Source organism: Mytilus trossulus, chromosome 12 (assembly GCF_036588685.1).
Source record: "Mytilus trossulus isolate FHL-02 chromosome 12, PNRI_Mtr1.1.1.hap1, whole genome shotgun sequence".
Classification (NCBI taxonomy): Eukaryota; Metazoa; Mollusca; class Bivalvia; order Mytilida; family Mytilidae; genus Mytilus; species Mytilus trossulus.
Window position 1 is genome coordinate 32,863,324 of NC_086384.1, and position 20,457 is coordinate 32,883,780.

The following is a 20,457-nucleotide window of genomic DNA, read 5'->3' on the forward strand; positions in this document are numbered from 1 at the left end:
TTACCTTTTACCATAGATAGGTCAGCATGCGATGAAACTCCCTACTTCGATTGAATCCATTAGTATTATAACCTAAACCCTGACAAATTGCCTCACAGTATTACTCCAACAAAAATGTAAATAGTTAGTGTTTGTTTGTTAAATGAAGTTATTTCCTGCCTTATTAGAAAAAGTCACGCTTTGACGATTCTTAATATTGCATGCAAAATCCATTATTTGAGTTAAATACCACGGTATTAAATACCCCTACAGTACATGGTACCAGGTATTGAATTGGTAAATAAAAGACCCGCTATGTTCTATGAAGCGGTTGAAGAGATCTTTAGTCAAATGCATTATAGCGGAACATTTTGTTTTGGGACAATTATCCCCTTTCCTTGTTAATCGATCCTGTCACTTAAAAAATGTTTTCATTAAGGCACATCCTTCATTTTTATCACTCAGATATTAATGTGTTTTTTGTGTTCAATTTGAGGTTGAATTTTAAGCTTTTTATTCTATAATTGTGGCAGTTTATTCTTTTTTTGACTTCACATAATAAAATCTTTATCTAGATTTAAAAGTATTAAAGGTTTAATATAAAATTTCATTATAAAAATTCAATGGCAAAAACCTAAATAAAAAAAACACATTTATCAAGGTGATATGAGACCTTCATGGTTGGAATAATCCTTAATATCATGAGCGTAAAATAGCTTTAAAATTAAATGCAAATTAGAAATTATGTGCATTTAATGGTTGCAATTTATGGGTGACTGGCGATACTGCATACACCCCTTAAACTGAAAACATACAATGAACATTATAACACTTGTATTTCCTTTGATTAAAAAGTATCAAGGAGTCAAAAGAACCTAGTTATTTTTTTCTTGCTGCATCAAATGAAAAAATATTCATATATACAATGTATGTATGTAATGTTGCAGAAAAAAGTAAACTTAGGCTTATTGTTGGATTGCTGTCTCATTGTCAGTTACAGTTGCCTCCAATCCCCTTTTATTGATTTATAATTATTTAGTTAAAAGAGAAGACCTTGCTTGATAACCAGAATAAATATGGTCATTATATAAACTAGACAATCATTGAACTGTCTTTGAGGTTGTTCATATAAAGTGCAATCACCCCATCTCTCTCTAACTTGCCTTATATCTGTAATATTTATAAATGTTTAACTGAAAAATTCATTTCAAATTCAAACATCTATGATGCACATCCCTGAAATCAGAAGGGATTGCCATGATGTCAGAGGGGTGTAAAGTTATCAGTTGAACATGAAGATTTCCATAATTTGGTATTAAGCATTAACTTAAATTTAAGTTTAAATTTTGTTCTTTTTGATACATACAAAAAATCCTTCTGAAAATAAAACATTTATTCATCTTTAAAATTTCATTCAAAAAATCTGAGACTACTATAACCAGAGACATATATACATGTCTCTGCTATAACACAGTAGTCTCAGAAACATTGTAGTATAAGTTGTGGAACTTAGTCCTCTGTTACTTCTTTTTTAATGCAAAAATACAAAATTTTATAATAATTATGATACACTTATATCAAAATAGAGCAAGTAATTGAAGTATCTTCTTAAAGAATGTAGAACTATTTAAAAACCTATAATTAATTTGAAAATTTATCAATATTCATTTAAATTATGAGATTATTGTTGCAGTTTTGTTGGTGTACCCAATTAAATTTTAATTTCACTATGCAAATTACTGAATATGAAATATCTAATGAGATCATCATACAACATGTGAGTCTAAAAAAATAAATTCTTAATTAAAACAGAAAAAAATACACCTTACCATTGAATCAACAAATGCCATATGATAATAAATTTGACATCAGTGTGATCAACCAGGGGAGACAATTATACAACTGCTGATAAAACCTGACACACCTGACCCACCTGCAGAGTCAATCAGATGTGACAAATTACAGGTGATTTATCAGGGATTACCTAAGATGGAACTTGATAATTAGCTTGTCTGACAATAGGCAGTCTTTAACACCAATCTATATGACAAATAGAATCAATTTTACAATCAGGAGTCTTACTGTAATCTGTTTATAAGCTTTGACAACATGCTCTTCAGTTAATAAAACCTCTTACTGTTTATTTACTTTAGTGTTTACAGTTCCTTTGTTGATTTAATTCAACCATAACATTACCATCCCCCTGTAGATAATATTTCTGATAAAAAGAAAAATTGTATCACTTTTCCTCTTTATTTCCACACACATCGCAAAGAAAAGAATGGACATATAAGCTTGATATTTAAGTTAATTTGTATCAAAACAGGTCTTATCAAGCAAATCATTTTAAAAATCCAATGTTAGATTATTTAAATAATTGCAAACAGTTTTTGTTCAAGTATTTTTATTGCATTTATGATAGGTTTTTTTTTGGCAGTACATTTATTCATAAAAAAAATATTTTACTGCATTATATAAACTTTCTATTGTTATAGTTCTGTTTAATCAAAATACAATAATTATATACATTCCCCAAACTTCAACAAATCATTGTGAAAAAAAAATCGGTAAATATATCGAAGCAAGCTGTTATCAAATGTCACGTTCGCTCAACATGTCTCGGTAGCTATAACGAAACAAAGGAGGTCTATAGGATCTAATGAAGTAGAACGTAAGCCGTGACTGAGGAATCAATAAACTGTAAAGATAAGGCAAGATAATGGCCGTCTGATCACATGTTACAGGGAAACATTATACTGTGTAATTACGCTCAAATTACACACAAGCTAAATTGAAAAATTTGCTCAATTAATTTAAATTATAAAAAAAATATACCTAATATGGATATTAATTAATCTGCCAATTCATAAGTTGTAATGTACCGATTCTGTAGAAATACTTAAGTAAAAATGTTCACATTTGTCCACATAAAATAGCAACTTAAAATTTATGTAAATTGCCATGTTTAATAGAGATTCAGAATTGATTGCAATGTTTTTAATTTCTGAATTTACAGTAAAATACATTTTCAGATATGGATGGTATAACATGAAACCTAGAAATTAGGATTATTCCTACAAATCTATTACTACCATGAAATGGTTTCAAGTTAATGCATTAAACTGTGTCATCAAACTTTTTTTTAACGTATATTTTCATGAAAGCAGAATTGTCATAGTTCCTGACAGATATTTCTATAGTTTGACTATATGCTTTTATGGTATCCGATAGTTAAGTTAACATGCTATTACTGAGACATGGACTGATGAAAGTTATAACCCCTCCCAGTCTTAATGGTTGAGTGGATAAAAAGTGTAATTGTGTGCATCTCTGAAAGACATCCTACATGCTACACACTCATGATCCTTGTCACTTGAGGTCAACAGTTTTATGCTGCAGGCAGAGGATGTTCAGTTATATCAACAGGTCTTAATTTAAGAATAAAAACTGTCTAGATGGATAAATGTATATAAGTTATCCAGATGTACAAAAGAATATTATTTATTGCGATACATGTACAGCATACAAAAGTATATCAATTATCCAGTTACATGTACAAAAAAGGTATACAAATATAAACCAACTATCCAGATGTACAAATATAAACCAACTATCCAGATGTACAAATACAAACCAACTATCCAGTTGTACAAATGTATACCAACTATCCAGATGTACAGATGTATACCAACTATCCAGATGTACAAATGTATACCAACTATCCAGATGTACAAATGTATACCAACTATCCAGATGTACAAATATAAACCTAATATCCAGATGTACAAATATATACCAACTATCCAGATGTACAAACGTATACCAACTATCCAGTTGTACAAATGTATACCAACTATCCAATGTACAAATATATACTAACTATCCAGATGTATAAATATATACCAATTATCAAGATGTACAAATGTATACCAACTATCCAGTTGAACAAATATATACCAACTATCTAGATGTACACATGTATACCAACTATCCAGATGTACAAATATATACCAACTATCCAGATGTTCAAATGTATACATAAGTTGTCCAGACATACAAGAGTAAATCATCTATCAAGATGTACAAAAGTGTATCAGCTATCAAGACATACAAAGGTATATCAGCTATCCAGATGTACAAAAGTAAAGTATATCCAGATGTACAAACATATATCAGCTGTACACATTTTTCATTTTCCATCTCTGAAAAAAATCAACTCTAAAATTCAAAACACTCACCACCATTGTCACTTGAGGTCAAAAGGTTATCTTTATGCAGCAGGTAGAGGATGTTTAGTTATATAAGAAGGTTCCACTTTCATAATAAAAACTTCCCAAATGTACAAAAGTATATTTGCTATCCAGATGAGGGTATAGCAGCTGATCAGATGCACAGTGATATATATATCAACTGTCCATGTGTACAGAAGTATTAGAAATGAAATGATTTTGCTGATGGTCTACAGTATTTATATTCTAAGGTGGTTATACGCTATCTACATTGGTCTTAGCTCATGCAATGAGGTGTGATATTGCGGGTGATGTGTTTACATCATCGAATGAACTCCAAAGGCATATGATTTTTCAAATTAACACAATGAAATGTCATCTTGAATACCTTATTTATAGTGACTAAATGTTTAATTTTAGAATGTCAAAGCAGCCTAAAATAGCATTCACAGAGGGGCATGATAATATCCTGCAGTTCATTGTTTTAAAATGTCAAATAGGGTTTGTGCAAACAAAACAGGTATGTTTGGTAACCTTGGTAACCAATCCTTCACAGATTACTCAGATTGGCTTTGATACTTCATAGATCCATTCACAAAAACAAGGTGTCCATGAGATGCAAACAATTTTTCTTGAATGTTAATAATTTAGCCAAGGAGGGTTTTTATTTTTTTTTAAAGTCTACCATTAATATTGAATACCTATACAATTTATATGTTAAAAACTTTTCATAAACTTAGGGACATTTGTAAATATGGCATTAGTTTTTGGTGCAATCATAAAACATGAGATAAATAGTAAAAAATCCTGACATATAACTCTAAAGTTAAACTAGCAAGTGAGCTATTGTTTCAAATAGATAACATTTAAGTTATATCCCAACCCACCCGTGCCCTCCCTTAAAAAAAATCCAGGAAGATAACTCTTAGTTAGTTAGTCAGACATTGTATCAATTAGATAACATAAAATGACTGTGATATGGACTGACAAAAAATATACACCACACCAATCCAAGTCTAAATAATTGACTGAAAAAATAAGTAAATTATCACATCCCTAAAAAAACAAGTCTAATATTCTGTAGTAAACTCACCATATTTGTTGCTTTTCTTTATGCTTCAGGCTGAAGATGTTCAATTATTTGAGCAGGTCTCATTTCATAATTAAACTGTACAAATGTAAATAAGAACACCAACTGTCCAAATGTACAATAGTATATCAACTGTCCAAATGTACAATAGTATATCAACTGTCCAAATGTACAATAGTATATCAACTGTCCAAATGTACAATAGTATATCAACTGTCCAAATGCACAAAAAGTATATCAGTTATCCAGATGTACAAAAGTATAACAACTATCCAGGTGTTCAAAGTATATCAACTGTTCAGATGTACAAAAGTATATCAACTATCCAGGTGTACAAAATTAATTAAATGTCCAGATGTACAAAAGTATATTAGCAATCCAAATGAACAAAAGTATATCAATTTACCCAATGCACAAACTATCCAGGTGCACAAAGGTATATCAACTATCCAGGTTTACAAAAGAATATTAGAGATCCCGATGTACAATAGTATATCAACTATCCCGATGTACAAAAGTATTAGAAATGAGATGATTTTGCTAATGACTTATATACTAAGTAGAATGTAATTATACCTACAGTATTTAATCATTCTAAGATGATTATATTCTATCCACATTGGTCTTAGCTCATGCAATGGTCAACAGGCAGAGGTGTGATAGTGACCTCATTGATGGAACTCTCACTATGATATTTGTTTTGGTAATTTCAAAAGATGCATACCCGGTATTCATTGTTATGTACACATGGCGAGTTTAAAGCATTTAGTATGTCTTAGAGACTTGGAAGGCAAGGAGGTAAAACACCTGAATACGTCAGAAGATATATGATATTACGTACTTCATGCAATGGTCAAGCAGGCGCAGGTGTAATATTGCGATGATGTATTTACATCATTGAATGAACCAAAACAAAGGTATTTGATTTTACAAATTAACACCACGAAATGTCATACTAAGAAAAGCATATTTATTTTGATTAAATGTTTCAATATAAAAAGAACAAAGATTGGTTTTTAATCATTTATGTAAACACATCTAAAAATAAAAGTCAGGGGAGGGGATATATATATATCCTGCTGTGTATAGTTTAAAAATAAACATGGCAAACAGATTTCTAAACAAGCAAACAAGCAAACAAGTATGTTTCGTAACCTTTATGAACACTCATATGGGTTCTGATACTTAATGCAGCCATGTGCAAAAACAACAAGGAGCCCATGAGATACAAAAGAACACTTTTAAAGAAATGGTAGTTTTTTGTTTTTATTCAAATGTATAAAAGTGGTCATCTCAAATGATACATAGAGTGAGGCGCTCATATTCGCCGTGGACACAATTTCGCCGTTTTATGATTTTGAGGTGTAAAAAGTTCAAAGGATGGTTGAAATGGAAGAGATATGCTGTTAAATTATATTTTTATAAGAAATATGATAAATTTTGAAAATGAGACTATATTTCGGCTCTTACAGCAAAGGACTGAAAAATGGACAACGATTTTCAGCCAATTTCCTGAATGACAAAAACGATTTCAAAGAAGCATTCCTTAGTAATTCTTTGTCTGATTGCCCTAAATTTCAGTTTGTTACACCTTTCAAATATCTGCTATTCGTCTATAATGAAATTTATATGATAAATATTGATTAAAGCTGCAGTTATTTGGTTTTAAATAGATATGTAAAAACGGCGAATATGTGTCCCCTGTTGACAAAAAAATAGGAAATTTTAAACACCCTTTAATCCAACATTTCAGATGATTTTACCCCAAAAAAAAACACGTCTTCAAGCTAAGAATATTTTGCATTTGAAGTTATCTTCATATAGAAATATCAGTATACTTCAAAAACATAAAGACTTGAACATAAACTGAAAAAAACATGGAAAGATATGGCGAAAATGAGCACCCCACTCTATATGATTGGTTGATGAACAGAAATTTCCATAGAGGCCAGATATTTGCAAACATTATTTTCTTTTTCTTTCTTATATTATATCTAAGATGAATCCATCATTAATGTACTAAGTGATCCCTCTTTTTATCAGAGCGTTTCACTCTTTTATCTAAAAAAAAATAACTTTAAATTAATGGCATACATTTGTTGGTGTTAAAACTGTTTAAATATTGTCAAAATAGAAAAAGGGAAATCTCCATCTAAGTTTGTATAATAAAGTCAAGTTATGTTTCAATTTTCTGACTTGACTGGTTAAAGAAAATTATTCCAAAAGTTTACATACGGATGTATAAATACTTGAGGAGCTATGACAAAAATAGAATGTCCACAAAAGGTCTCTTGACCATGAGGGAGTTGGAACCTGAGTTTTTTAATAATTTCAAAATTAATCAATCATCTGAGAGTTTTAGGAAGGTATGTTGACAATAAACTGATGATACCCTGGGGGACTAGCAGTTAATTAGTCCAAACCAAATAAAAATAAAATAGCCTTGCAAGACGTCATAATAATTTGGAGTAGCATTCAAACAGCAACAGTTGCGTAACAGTCTCACAGCTAGAAAGTCAAATAACACTTTATTAAGGAGTAGTTGTAATAAGGTCCATATTTTTAGCTAAAAATTTTAAATAAGCATTTAATAGCTATTATCACATTGAATAAATGTTAAAAACAAAGTCAAGATACAAAACACTTCTATTTTTGAAATATATGTATCAGCGTTCTTTTAATGCCATCACTATATATATATTAAATGTTAATCAAATTTAATGAAAACAGGCAAAACAGTTCTTGTGACTGTGAATGTTTGTTATAACAAATACATGTAACAGATATATAATTTTTGATATAGAAGGGGAGCGTTCTATGCTACCTAGGCCTAAATGGTTGAAGTCAAAATTAATCTGCTAATTCTACTGAAATTTCTACATTTGGCCTATATGGTATGTAAATAAACTCATCATAGATACCAGGACTAAATTTTGTATATAAAAGTCAATGTCTCATTCCAAAAGCCTAATAACAAAATTTATTTCACTTGATCACATGTCTATTTTTTATTATTTTGAAACCAACCAATAATCAGTAATCAATCAACCATTAATTAATATTACTGGAAATGTTATCAACATTTGCAGGGTGTCATTGAATATTTCAGAATTCTCAAAATTTCAGATAAATTTTGATTGGACTTAATTAACTTGTTTCAAAGGGAGATTATTATTTTTTGGTTTGTTTCCCAAAACTGATTATACACATCATCAAAATAAAGTTGCAAAGAAAGATGTATTTTGATGTACTAAATGTGTTGTTCAGTTCTATCTCATTGACATTTACGTCCCATCTACTTTTACCTATAGATAATAATGCTTCACTACCTAAGTTCAAACAAAAAGAGACATCTAAGTGAGAATCAGAACATTTAGTCAAAACTGGCAAAGTAGTTTCCCCACAAAGTTTTCTTAAAAGTTCATGAATGATTGACAAATGAACTCCAATTAGTGGAAAAAAGCGTTTAAGCTAGACAAGTTAAATTCTACAATTAAAATAGAAAAAATCTTTAAAAAGTATTTTACCTTTAAAAAAAAAATGACCAGACAACCAGATTAAGATACTTTTTTGCTCTCTCTGTTTTTAATGTGGTTCTGAATTCTCAGATTGAAAATAAAATAATTCCAGGAAAAAAAATTGTCATCTAACAACAGAAAGGTAGATAAAGTTATCTGTATTCAGAATCAAAACACCAAAACCCTGTAATATGTTAACAGCGATCTAAAACCTTTTATAATTTCAACCAATGACTGAACTCAACATTTTATAATTTCAACCAATGACTTTTCCCAACATTTTATAATTCCAACCAAAGACTTTATTCAACATTTTGTTATTTTAACAAATGACTTAAATGGATATTTCATAATTCCAACCAATGACTTGAAACATTTTCATTTTAGTTAAATTGAAAAAATAAATTGTGCCTTACAGTTTCCACAACCCCTTAACATCTGAAACAATGAATGGTTATGTAATATTATTTTCAATTGATGCTGGATTCCAATTTAGAGGATTGCTGTTCATGTAGAAAATTTGCCAAAATTTTTCACTATAAAAATATTGTCTGCATTTTACAAGATACATGTACAAGTATTTGCCAACTAAATATAGAACTTGACTTATAAAGAATGCTTATAAAACCAGATTTTTTTTGTACTTTCATCATATGAATCTAAGAACAAAATGAGTATTTCCAGGATAAGTGATGACTTTGATTACAGACGTCACTCAACTGTAGGTATTAAGTGATAATAGGACTAAATAGGATGTGTTTACATTTACTATTATCCTCTTTCATTCATGGCATAATAACCCATAATCTACAAGCATTTGATAGGAAACTGATAAAATTTAAGTTAGTTTTTTTTGTGTTTTTTTTTTTAATTTAGAACAGTGAATACAAACTATTACTGGTGTCTAGATGACTTATAAATATTTGTTGACTGATGCTTTTTATCCCTCAGCAATGACATTGTGTAAGTAAAGAGTATTGACTACCTATTTCAAATAATTAATCTACAAAAACCAGTAGGTGAAAAATCATCCCTGAAGACAACACCCTAACTGAGTTTTATGTTGAAGATTTAAAGCATAAAGGTACCTGAGACACAAATATGAAACTTCCCATGGTCTTAGAGAAAAGAATAGTATAAACACCTGTTTATTGCAGTTTAGGCCTTGGCATGTAGTATAGACAACTGTCTATTGCAGTTTAGACCTTGACCTATAGTATATACAACTGTCTATTGCAGTTTAAGCCTTGACATATAGTAAAGACAACTGTCTATTGCAGTTTAGACCTTGCCATATAGTATAGACAACTGTCTATTGCAGTTTAAGCCTTGACATGTAGTATATACAACTGTCTATTGCAGTTTAGACCTTGACATATAGTATAGACAACTGTTTATTGCAGCTTAGGCCTTGACATGTAGTATAGACAACTGTCTATTGCAGTTTAAGCCTTGACATATAGTATAGACAACTGTTTATTGCAGCTTAGGCCTTGACATATAGTATAGACAACTGTCTATTGCAGTTTAAGCCTTGGCATATAATATAGACAACTGTTTATTGCAGCTTAGGCCTTGACATATAGTATAGACAACTGTCTATTGCAGTTTAGACCTTGACATATAGTATAGACAACTGTTTATAGCAGCTTAGGCCTTGATATATAGTATAGACAACTGTCTATTGCAGTTTAGGACTTGACATATAGTATAGACAACTGTCTATTGCAGTTTAGACCTTGACATGTAGTATAGACAACTGTCTATTGCAGTTTAGACCTTGACCTATAGTATAGACAACTGTCTATTGCAGTTTAGGCCTTGACATGTAGTATAGACAACTGTTTATTGCAGTTTAGACCTTGACATATAGTATAGACAACTGTCTATTGCAGTTTAGACCTTGACATATAGTATATACAACAGTCTATTGCAGTTTAGACCTTGACATGTAGTATAGACAACTGTTTATTGCAGTTTAGACCTTGACATATAGTATAGACAACTGTCTATTGCAGTTTAGGACTTGACATGTAGTATGGACAACTGTCTATTGCAGTTTAGACCTTGACATATAGTATAGACAACTGTTTATTGCAGCTTAGGCCTTGACATGTAGTATTGACAACTGTCTATTGCAGTTTAGACCTTGACATATAGTATAGACAACTGTCTATTGCAGTTTAGGACTTGACATGTAGTATAGACAACTGTCTATTGCAGTTTAGGACTTGACATATAGTATAGACAACTGTCTATTGCAGCTTAGACCTTGAAATATAGTATAGACAACTGTCTATTGCAGTTTAAGCCTTGACCTATAGTATAGACAACTGTCTATTGCAGTTTAAGCCTTGACATATAGTATAGACAACTGTTTATTGCAGCTTAGGCCTTGACATGTAGTATTGACAACTGTCTATTGCAGTTTAGACCTTGACCTATAGTATAGACAACTGTCTATTGCAGTTTAGACCTTGACCTATAGTATAAACAACTGTCTATTGCAGTTTAGACCTTGACCTATAGCATAGAGAACTGTCTATTGCAGTTTAGACCTTGACCTATAGTATAGACAACTGTCTATTGCAGTTTAGACCTTGACCTATAGTATAGACAACTGTTTATTGCAGCTTAGACCTTGACATGTAGTATAGACAACTGTCTATTGCAGTTTAAGCCTTGACATATAGTATAGACAACTGTCTATTGCAGCTTAGGCCTTGACCTATAGTATAGACAACTGTCTATTGCAGTTTAAGCCTTGACATATACTGTAAATTCAGAAATTATTGCGAGGTTTTTATTATTGCGAATAATGCGACTGAGTTGTAAACGCAATAATTAAAACTAGCATTTTGTAATATTTTAACTAAATTTAGCATGACTTTTCTCAAAATCGTAAAAATTAAAATTGCATTCTAGTGTAAAATGACAAAATCGCAATAATAAATGCACGCAATAATTTCTGAATTTACAGTAGTATAGACAACTGTCTATTGCAGTTTAGGCCTTATAGTATAGACAACTGTCTGTTGCAGTTTAAGCCTTGACATATAGTATAAACACCTGTTTATTGCAGTTTAGACCTTGACATATAGTATAGACAACTGTCTATTGCAGTTTAGACCTTGACCTATAGTATAGAAAACTGTTTATTGCAGCTTAGACCTTGACATATAGTATAGACAACTGTCTATTGCAGTTTAGACCTTGACCTATAGTATAGACAACTGTCTTTAGATTAATTTTTGTTGGATTACTGTCACATTGACGTATTACCAACATCTCCTGTTATTCGTAAATCATACCTATTTTTTTTTTATTTTCCAAAGAGAACAATGACCTCTTGTATCAAAAGGTCACTTGACTGGACAAACAAATATTCATCACTGGTATTTAAACACAAGGTAAGTTCCATAATTCTATAAATAATAAACATAAACATTAAATGGATATGGTCTTTTGTACCATTTTCTATTCTAATCTTCTGCATAGAAACATAAATATTTACTTTATGTCCCCCTACCCCACCCAACCCCCAAAAAAGAAAAAGAAAAAAAATGTGCATTCTTTGTATCTCAAACTTGAGGATAATTTAAAATAGATAATGAATAATCATGATAATTAAAAAAAATAATTGACCATTTTAAATGAATTATAAAACACCATATCAATTCTTTTCCACTAAATGCAGTTGAACACTTTAGTGCAATGTATCTTTTAAAACAAAGATTTTCTACCCATGTAATTTTAACACTAAAATTATTAACAAATCTTGTTATAAGTAATCATACTTTAAACTAGAAAATCTTTGGATTATTTAACAGTAATTTTATGTCAGTCTAGTGTCAAACTAATGATAAAAACGGTATAAAATAGATCTTAAGATTAACATGATTAAACAGATATGGATGACAGATAGTCTCACCTCAAATAGTGCCAAAAACAAATGACGTGTGACAAGACATGCTTCAATGATTAGTATCATAACAAACCTGAAATCTGGATAAAACAAAGTATGATTCCTACTGCACTAACTAAAACAAAACTTCACAAAATCAACATTTAATAGACTGTGTATTTAAGTTCCGCCTGAAATACACATCAAGCAGTCTAATAAATTGTCTGATAACAGTGTGTGTGAGAGAGATAAAATTTTCTATTTACCTGTAGGTAGATTATATATGTCCGTCAATATATTTATATGTTTTTCTCTGCTTGTTTATTTCGTCTGTTTTCAGTTGCAGAATTTTCTACATTAAGAGTGTTACACTTGACTGAATGCCAAAACCCATAGCTCTCATTATAGATTAAACCTCATGTAACCAACCAATCGGAAAATTCTCTGAGGTGGAAATTTCTCTGTTGATAATTGGAAAATTAAATGAGTGTTGGAACAATACGAAATTTGATTATAATTTTACAAAATCAATTCTGCTGCTGAGGTATCACATGAGATGACGTATTAGGTCAGGTGATGTCAGGTTTGAAAGATGCCGATGAATGTGTTAAGACAAGTAATCTGGGTGGGTCTTGGGTGGGCATGTGATACCTCAGCAGCAGAATTGATTTTGTAAAATTATAATCAAATTTCGTATTGTTCCAACACTCATTTAATTTTCCAATTTTACAAAATCAATGCTGCTGAAGTATCCCATGAGATTTTAGAGAAACACATGAATTGGCAACACAGTGTTTATTCTATGATCCTTATTATCTGTTGAGGTTGCTGGTAGGAAGGACTTCACCTTCCCTAGTTTTCTACCCATTCTATTGGCTATATCAACTTCTTTGACTTTGTCAACAAGACTATCACCGAATAGTTTATCAGATATTGGTGCATTATCGGGGCAGAGTGATCTATAACACGGCCTCAAATTGGTTTTAATTAATTGTCTGCGTTTAACATTTAAATCAGAATACGCCATTTGACTAAACACAAATGAATCCTTTACCAGACTTAGTAACTCTCCAACTTCAGTTGGCTCGATGCCTTTGTTTGCCTTACTTGCATTAAGGAGCTTATCCATCAATGTTAGTTGTGGGACCATTCCTTTGCATAAGATGCCCTGATTTTTCTGTATCATAATATCTACATTTTTTGTCTGCCTATTTAAGGTTTTCCATATTGGCAAATTGACATGTACTGGTGTCAATGCCTCACAGTTTTCTGGCCTCAAATACTTTTTAAGCATTGACTTAATTTTGTCCTCTGAAACTTTCTGTTTCATACCAGTGTTGACAATACCTGCCAAGGAATTTGAAACTTTCGGCCCTAGTTTGTCTTCCGATGACAAGAAATCTCCGAGAGATTGCATGAAATCGTCCTCATCATCTACCGGCATGTCCGTAGTACATGCATCTGGCTGCACCTTGTCTGCATCATCACATAATTTTCCTAACGCCATGCCAACATCTTCATGTTCGGATTCATCTCCTGATTCACTATGATCAGTGTTATCAACTACTTCTCTGTTTTTCATAGTTTCTTGCATCATAATTTGTGTTTGTATCATCATTTGATAGAGGTCCGGTTGACCGGAAGTATCATTGTTTTCATCTCGTGATGAACGAGAAGTGTTCTCCATGTTTACGTCTCGCGAGATGCGAGATTTCACGCTCTTTGCACTTGAGCTATGTTGAATCATATGTCTATCATTATAAACTCCGCCCTCTTCGTCAACGAGAACGTTTTCAATCATTCCTGGCACTAAAAAGTTCCCAGTGTCAGTTTCAATCATAACTATTTGTTCTTTAGACGAGCTGAGCTCAGATGAACTAGATTTTCGGGTTATACCGGCTGAGCCGTGCTGAGCAAACCCATTATTGTCACTGTCCGAATTGGACGCCATGTTGACCACACGGGTCGAACAGAAGCTGAAAACTCTGAGAGTTTATGAAAGTGTTACCATCTAATTTTAGCAATAAATGCAATGCCAACGTTTGATATATATTCGAAATTAGTTCTTCAACAAGTTATATTAATCCATAAAGTCTCCAACAATCGTAATCACACTTATATCCCTTTCACTTACAAAAACAATCCGTCTCTTTCATTGACCTAAATACGCACTGACATCACCTGACCTAATACGTCATCTCATGGGATACTTCAGCAGCATTGATTTTGTAAAATCTAATTCTTGGCTCAGTCAGTCTGATAGAATTCAATAACAAGGATTTTAGACACACAACACTTAAAAACTGCCTCATTTGCACACAAAAGAAATATTACAAACGCAAATATGCAGAAAATCATTCATGGGAAAAATGCAGTCTTAAATACCTTATTGAATTTTAATCAATTTATAATGCAACATTCATTTTAACAACAGAATACAACCTTTAATATCTAAATTTAGCACAAATGTAGTTTTCCCCTTTTTCATGACAATACACGCAAGAAATCTGTTTCTATGCCAACAGAAAGTAAGAAATCTTTTAAATCTGATATTTAATTAGTGCATATCTTACAAAACATTTTCTGTATAAGGGGGACAACTCTGATACAATACAGACATCCAAATACAACAGAAGAACCTTATTCTGATTGACCACTGTTATGTATTGATAACATTGACATTATTTTTATAAAACAATCATTTTTTTAAGGAAAGGGATGTTTTCTCAAAAACAACTTTGGTGTATAATTGTCATTTTTTTAATGAGAAACTAAAGAATATAAAGCATTGTAATTCCCATGTAAGAACCATATTCTGAATGACCTCTGGTATGATTGGATGATATTCACATCTCTACATTGGCATACCTGTAGCCAGGGGGGTTTGGACGACCCCCACCCCCCCCACCCTTGAAAACAAATAAGCACTGTTAAAGTCAATGTTCTGTTCAAATTGTGACTGTTAAAGTTGAGTTTGTGAGTCCAACGAACCCCCCTTTGGAAATTTCTGGCTACGGGCCTGATTGGCATTATTCCTATGAAAAAGTAATTTCTACATCATTTTTCTTAGGAAGAGTATTTTCTGAAAACAATATTGGTGTCATTTTTCCTACATCACAAGAAATAAAATATCAGTAATACTTTATAACAAAGCTAAATTTAATACTACATGTTATACACATAAAAATATAACACTTCTGAAATTTGATAAGACAAAACTTAGTTAAGTTAAATGATATGGACCATTTTGTTCCTGTAACATGCCTTAAAGTACCTATATGTCGTTACAGGTGAGTACAGGTGCAGTAAATTAGCGTAATATTATCTACCTAGTTAATGAACTGGATTATAACAGACAAAGGTTTCCACAGATCACGGCTGATCGCTTAGGACTGGAGTATATAAATAGAAACTCATCCAACCATTCAGTGCAATTGACTTAAGTTCTTTTAATCTTTGGAATTAAGTGCAAAAGGAGATACACTTCTACAGACAAAGATTTGCCTTTGTTTACAGTATACTAATTGACTTAGTGGGATTTATAAATGTGTAGAAGATATGGAGTAAAATAAGTTTATAAGAGACTGCTTGCTAGCAATGTCATTATGAAAAATCGTTTACTAAACATCTAGAGGTCACTGTCAAGGTTCCCCAAATATTATTATGCCATGTACAAGTACCATTAATTAAAACATTGAAGAACTTCCAATTTTAACTTCCTAATTCTATGAAATTTTCTGTTACCACAATAAACACATCTTTCCCAACAGATTTGAAAAAATTTCAAAAATAGATATTTGTGAAAAAAATAATGATAATCAGTTTGATATTAAAATAAAAGTTTTTTTTATTTTTTTCTATTTTACTACAAATGTAATCAGAAATGATTGCCTCTGAGTTGGAACAACTGTCATCATTGACAAATGGAAATTTCCATTATGGATCATGGAGTATCTTTAAGGCTGAGCTTTGAGACATAAAGTTGCAGATTGAGTAATGTCTTGAAAGTTTCAATGCACAATAAGGCAGAGCTCAATGACATAAAGTAACATCTCAAGCAATGTCTTGAAAGTTTCAATGCTGTATTATGTGCAAGGCTGAGCCATATGTCATAACATAACAATCCAAGCAATGCCCTCTGTAAATCTGAGTCTTATGACATAAAGATGCCTTTCTAGCAATGCCTTGAATGTTTCAATGCTCTGTAAGCCCTAAGCATTAAGTTGTATTTCTAGAAATTCTAAGGTTTAACTTCGAAAAGTTACAACCCAAAAAAATAAAAGTGAAGAAATATGTGATTGAATAAAAAATAAAAAAGTCTTCATAAAAACAGTATGGAAGGCTCTCTGAACATAAAGTGTTAGCATGATTGAACATGTGTCGTTGACAAAACACAAAAAGGTGAAGAGCCTAATTAAGCAGGCAAGTCACACAAAGTATTTTTCCCTAGCCTGAAAGATTGAGGTTATAACAAACCCTTTTTCACACTTCAAAATTTTGTCAGAAAATATGGAGAAAACTATATATGTAATATTGATCTGACAACACATGAATTCACTGATACCATTGACAATTTAATTTTAAAATACTTGAAATCATCAATGTGAAATTGTGTACAAAAGATAAATGAGACCCAAGATAATAAAAGATCAATACTGGACCAAAATCTATACATCAGCATAAACTCTAAATAACATAGGCCAACTATATCACATTTTATGATGTTTGATTTCTCTGATCATACCTAGAGATCATTTACACCTACCTAGACTTTCACTACATCAAAAGTACATGCTAAGGAACAGCAGGTGCCAATTTGGAACTATTTATTATAATTTCAAAAAATCAAAATTAAATGTATAAACAAATTATAAATTATTTATAAACCAGAAATTGTTTTTTTTTTAGGACCAGTTCTTTTTTTCCAATCGGGTCCAAATGAATATTCATACATTTTACACGGCAAAAGGAGAAACCATTTAAGCAATAATCTCACATTCCTATTTTTTAACTGTGAAACAACAAATATAATTTCAGGCCCGAAGTACCAGAATAAATCTACCTTCCTAGGTGGGCTTAAAGCAAATAACCAAATTTAATAAAATAAAGGTGATTTATGTTGATACGATGTCATGCTTTAGTAACCGTGAAGTTACCTTGATTAACTACCCACCTGGATAGAACCAGGTAAAAAATTTAATCAATATACCTGAACCCCTTCATAAAGCCATCAAACAAAATGTCACCAAATCTCATTAGTTTATGTATAAGGAAATAATCAATTCCTACTAAAAGCCTTTATTGACCCATAAAACAGTCAATAATCTTAATTATCACATAGATTATCACTAGATCAGTTTCATGACCAATTACCTTGAATATAGAACTGCTTGGGTGATGCTTTAAATATTTAACAACTTTTCATATTTACGTACCCTGAAATGACCTCTTTATCAATGATTATTCATACTTTTAAATGTTCAAATGTATACCAGTACTGGGAGAATAGGAAGAAACATTTGTTTAGACCTGCATTTGTCGTAACAAACAACTAAATGAAATATTAAAAATATTAAATTTACGGTTGGAATATTGGATTATCATATCATTTGTACACTTCTCAGAAATTATGAAAGACCAATTTCTTAATACCATAAATGACAATATAAGAGAAAAACTCTTTTATCATTTAAAACTCTCATTTATCTAAAATTAAAATTTAAAAATTCAAGTTTTATATGGATATGCATAAAGAAAATTAAAATAACTGAAAATTTACATAAAAAATCTAAAGTTATTTTAAGATTCTTTAAAGATACTATAATAATAAAGATCTTATTTTTAATGTAATGATGGATTACTTTGGTAGGAGTAAGAGGAAGTTTAAATGTGTACAGATTAGAGAAGTTCTCAAAATTTAATAGAACATTTCAGTAGCAAAAAAACATCAAGTGAATTGTATACATTTTTGTACATTGAATGATTACAAAATAAGTATGACTCCTACTCTGTCATTATGATGATAGAATTGTTTAACAACATTGACCGGCTTTACAGCCCTCCCATGGTTGGTAAGTCTGTCATCAGTAACAAAGGTTTTATAAATATGGTTTCCAAAAGCAATGAAATCAAAGATACAAAAGCAACCATTTTACTACAGCTATGTTACAATATAAGAAAGAAGATGTGGTACGATTGCCAATAAGACTACTCTTCACAAGAGACCAAATGACACAGAAATTAACAACAATTGGTCACAGTATGGCCTTTAACAATGAGCAAATCAATACATGTGTATATAATGTTGAACATTTCACAACAAACCATCCTTGCTACAATCTTCGAGATGATACACATTAAAGATAAATATATCAGCTAAATGACCATTTATATCACAAAATTTTAACAGAAGACTTTGCACACGACTACACAGCAAACATACAGCAGGCATTAGTTTGCCTTTTTTGAACTTTTTGTGTTGAGAAATGTTTTATTTAAAAGTATAACATTTCATCCCCACCCCACCCCCATCAAAAATTTAATTTTGCTGTTTGATTTAAAACTTCAGCTTCTTTGCTGACACTTTTAATACATAAGAACCAAAAAATACAGTATTCTGAATTACATAACACATTATTTCCCATATTACTATCAGTTCAGTGGTGTATCCAGGGGAAAGGGATAGTTCCGTGGGATGGAACCCCCGTCCTTTTGCAGAATCATCAAACTGGCATACTGGACACAATTTCTTCACGTACTATTTCTCTGCCAGATTTTTTCCAGACTTTTTTCACATTATCTTTCCACAAAAAATCAATAAGCAAAAAATCTTCCTTGACAAATTAAGACCATTGCCTGTCCAAATCAACACCTTACACATCCAATTAACCGCCAACAAAATGAAAGATTGATACCATTAATATTTAAAGGCATAGGGAAAAAAAGTTACACAATCAATTTCACCCTCTGTGTATTTATTCAAATATATATTGTTTAATCTCATCATTAATTTTTTTGTTTGTCTTATTAATAGCCTTTATCATTATATACACCAGTATAAGAACTATGGATCTAAATTTTTTAACTAGCTGTCATTTATTTTTAGTCATTAAAAAATTAAATATACCTTCCAGTGTTTTCCACAGAGTAGGGATAAAGACTTTGTATTGTTAATGAATTTAGTCTGTCATTTACAAAATCTGCTATACCATAAAGGCATCACTGCATGGCATGATCGATAGATGTTTTCTTAATGTCCAGTGACAAGTATATCATACATATTAAGGGCAATACCTATTGAGAAGAAAAAACTCTTTCTTACAGCTGCAGTGAATGTGTAGATGGAAGAATTATTTGTTGAATTTTGTGGGGGTTTTTTTGTTTTGTTTTTTTAGGGGGGGGGGCATATATATAATGCTTATAGATGAGAATATGTGTCCATAGCATAATATGCAGCAATCTACATTGTAAATACCACAATCTATGTTATGTGTACCCCAAAATACTTCAATCCACATCATTTGGTCTCTGGTCAATAGTTGTTTTCAATCATACCACAAATCCTTATATTTATATATGATACAAGTAGTTACTCACAATAGAGACATCAGAAGTTCTGTTACTCCTTATAATAAATTATATAGAGGTGTCATCATATCAATTCTTTATTGCATGGTTTGAATAAATGTGTGTTCTTTGCACCTGTCCTAAGTCAGGAATCTGATGTACAGTAGTTGT

At 31.2% G+C, this 20,457-nt stretch overlaps 1 protein-coding gene across 5 annotated transcripts in view; it reads right to left on the reverse strand.

The window, feature by feature from the left end:
* Nucleotides 1-20,457, reverse strand: part of LOC134693831 (uncharacterized) — a 67,546-nt gene that overhangs the window by 17,197 nt on the left and 29,892 nt on the right. Inside the window, exon 1 of one of the 5 annotated variants that reach the window (XM_063554759.1) lies at nt 12,987-13,096. The exons of 2 other annotated variants lie outside the window; for them this stretch is intronic. Coding sequence is in view for 1 of the 3 variants with exons in the window: in XM_063554756.1 (XP_063410826.1) it covers nt 1,809-1,829 (21 nt within the window). In the remaining 2 variants the exon portion in view is untranslated. Of the gene's footprint in view, nt 1-1,808; nt 1,939-12,814; nt 12,938-12,986; nt 13,097-20,457 lie in introns of those variants that run through there. 2 more of the 5 variants (XM_063554760.1, XM_063554756.1) reach the window with 2 other exon arrangements.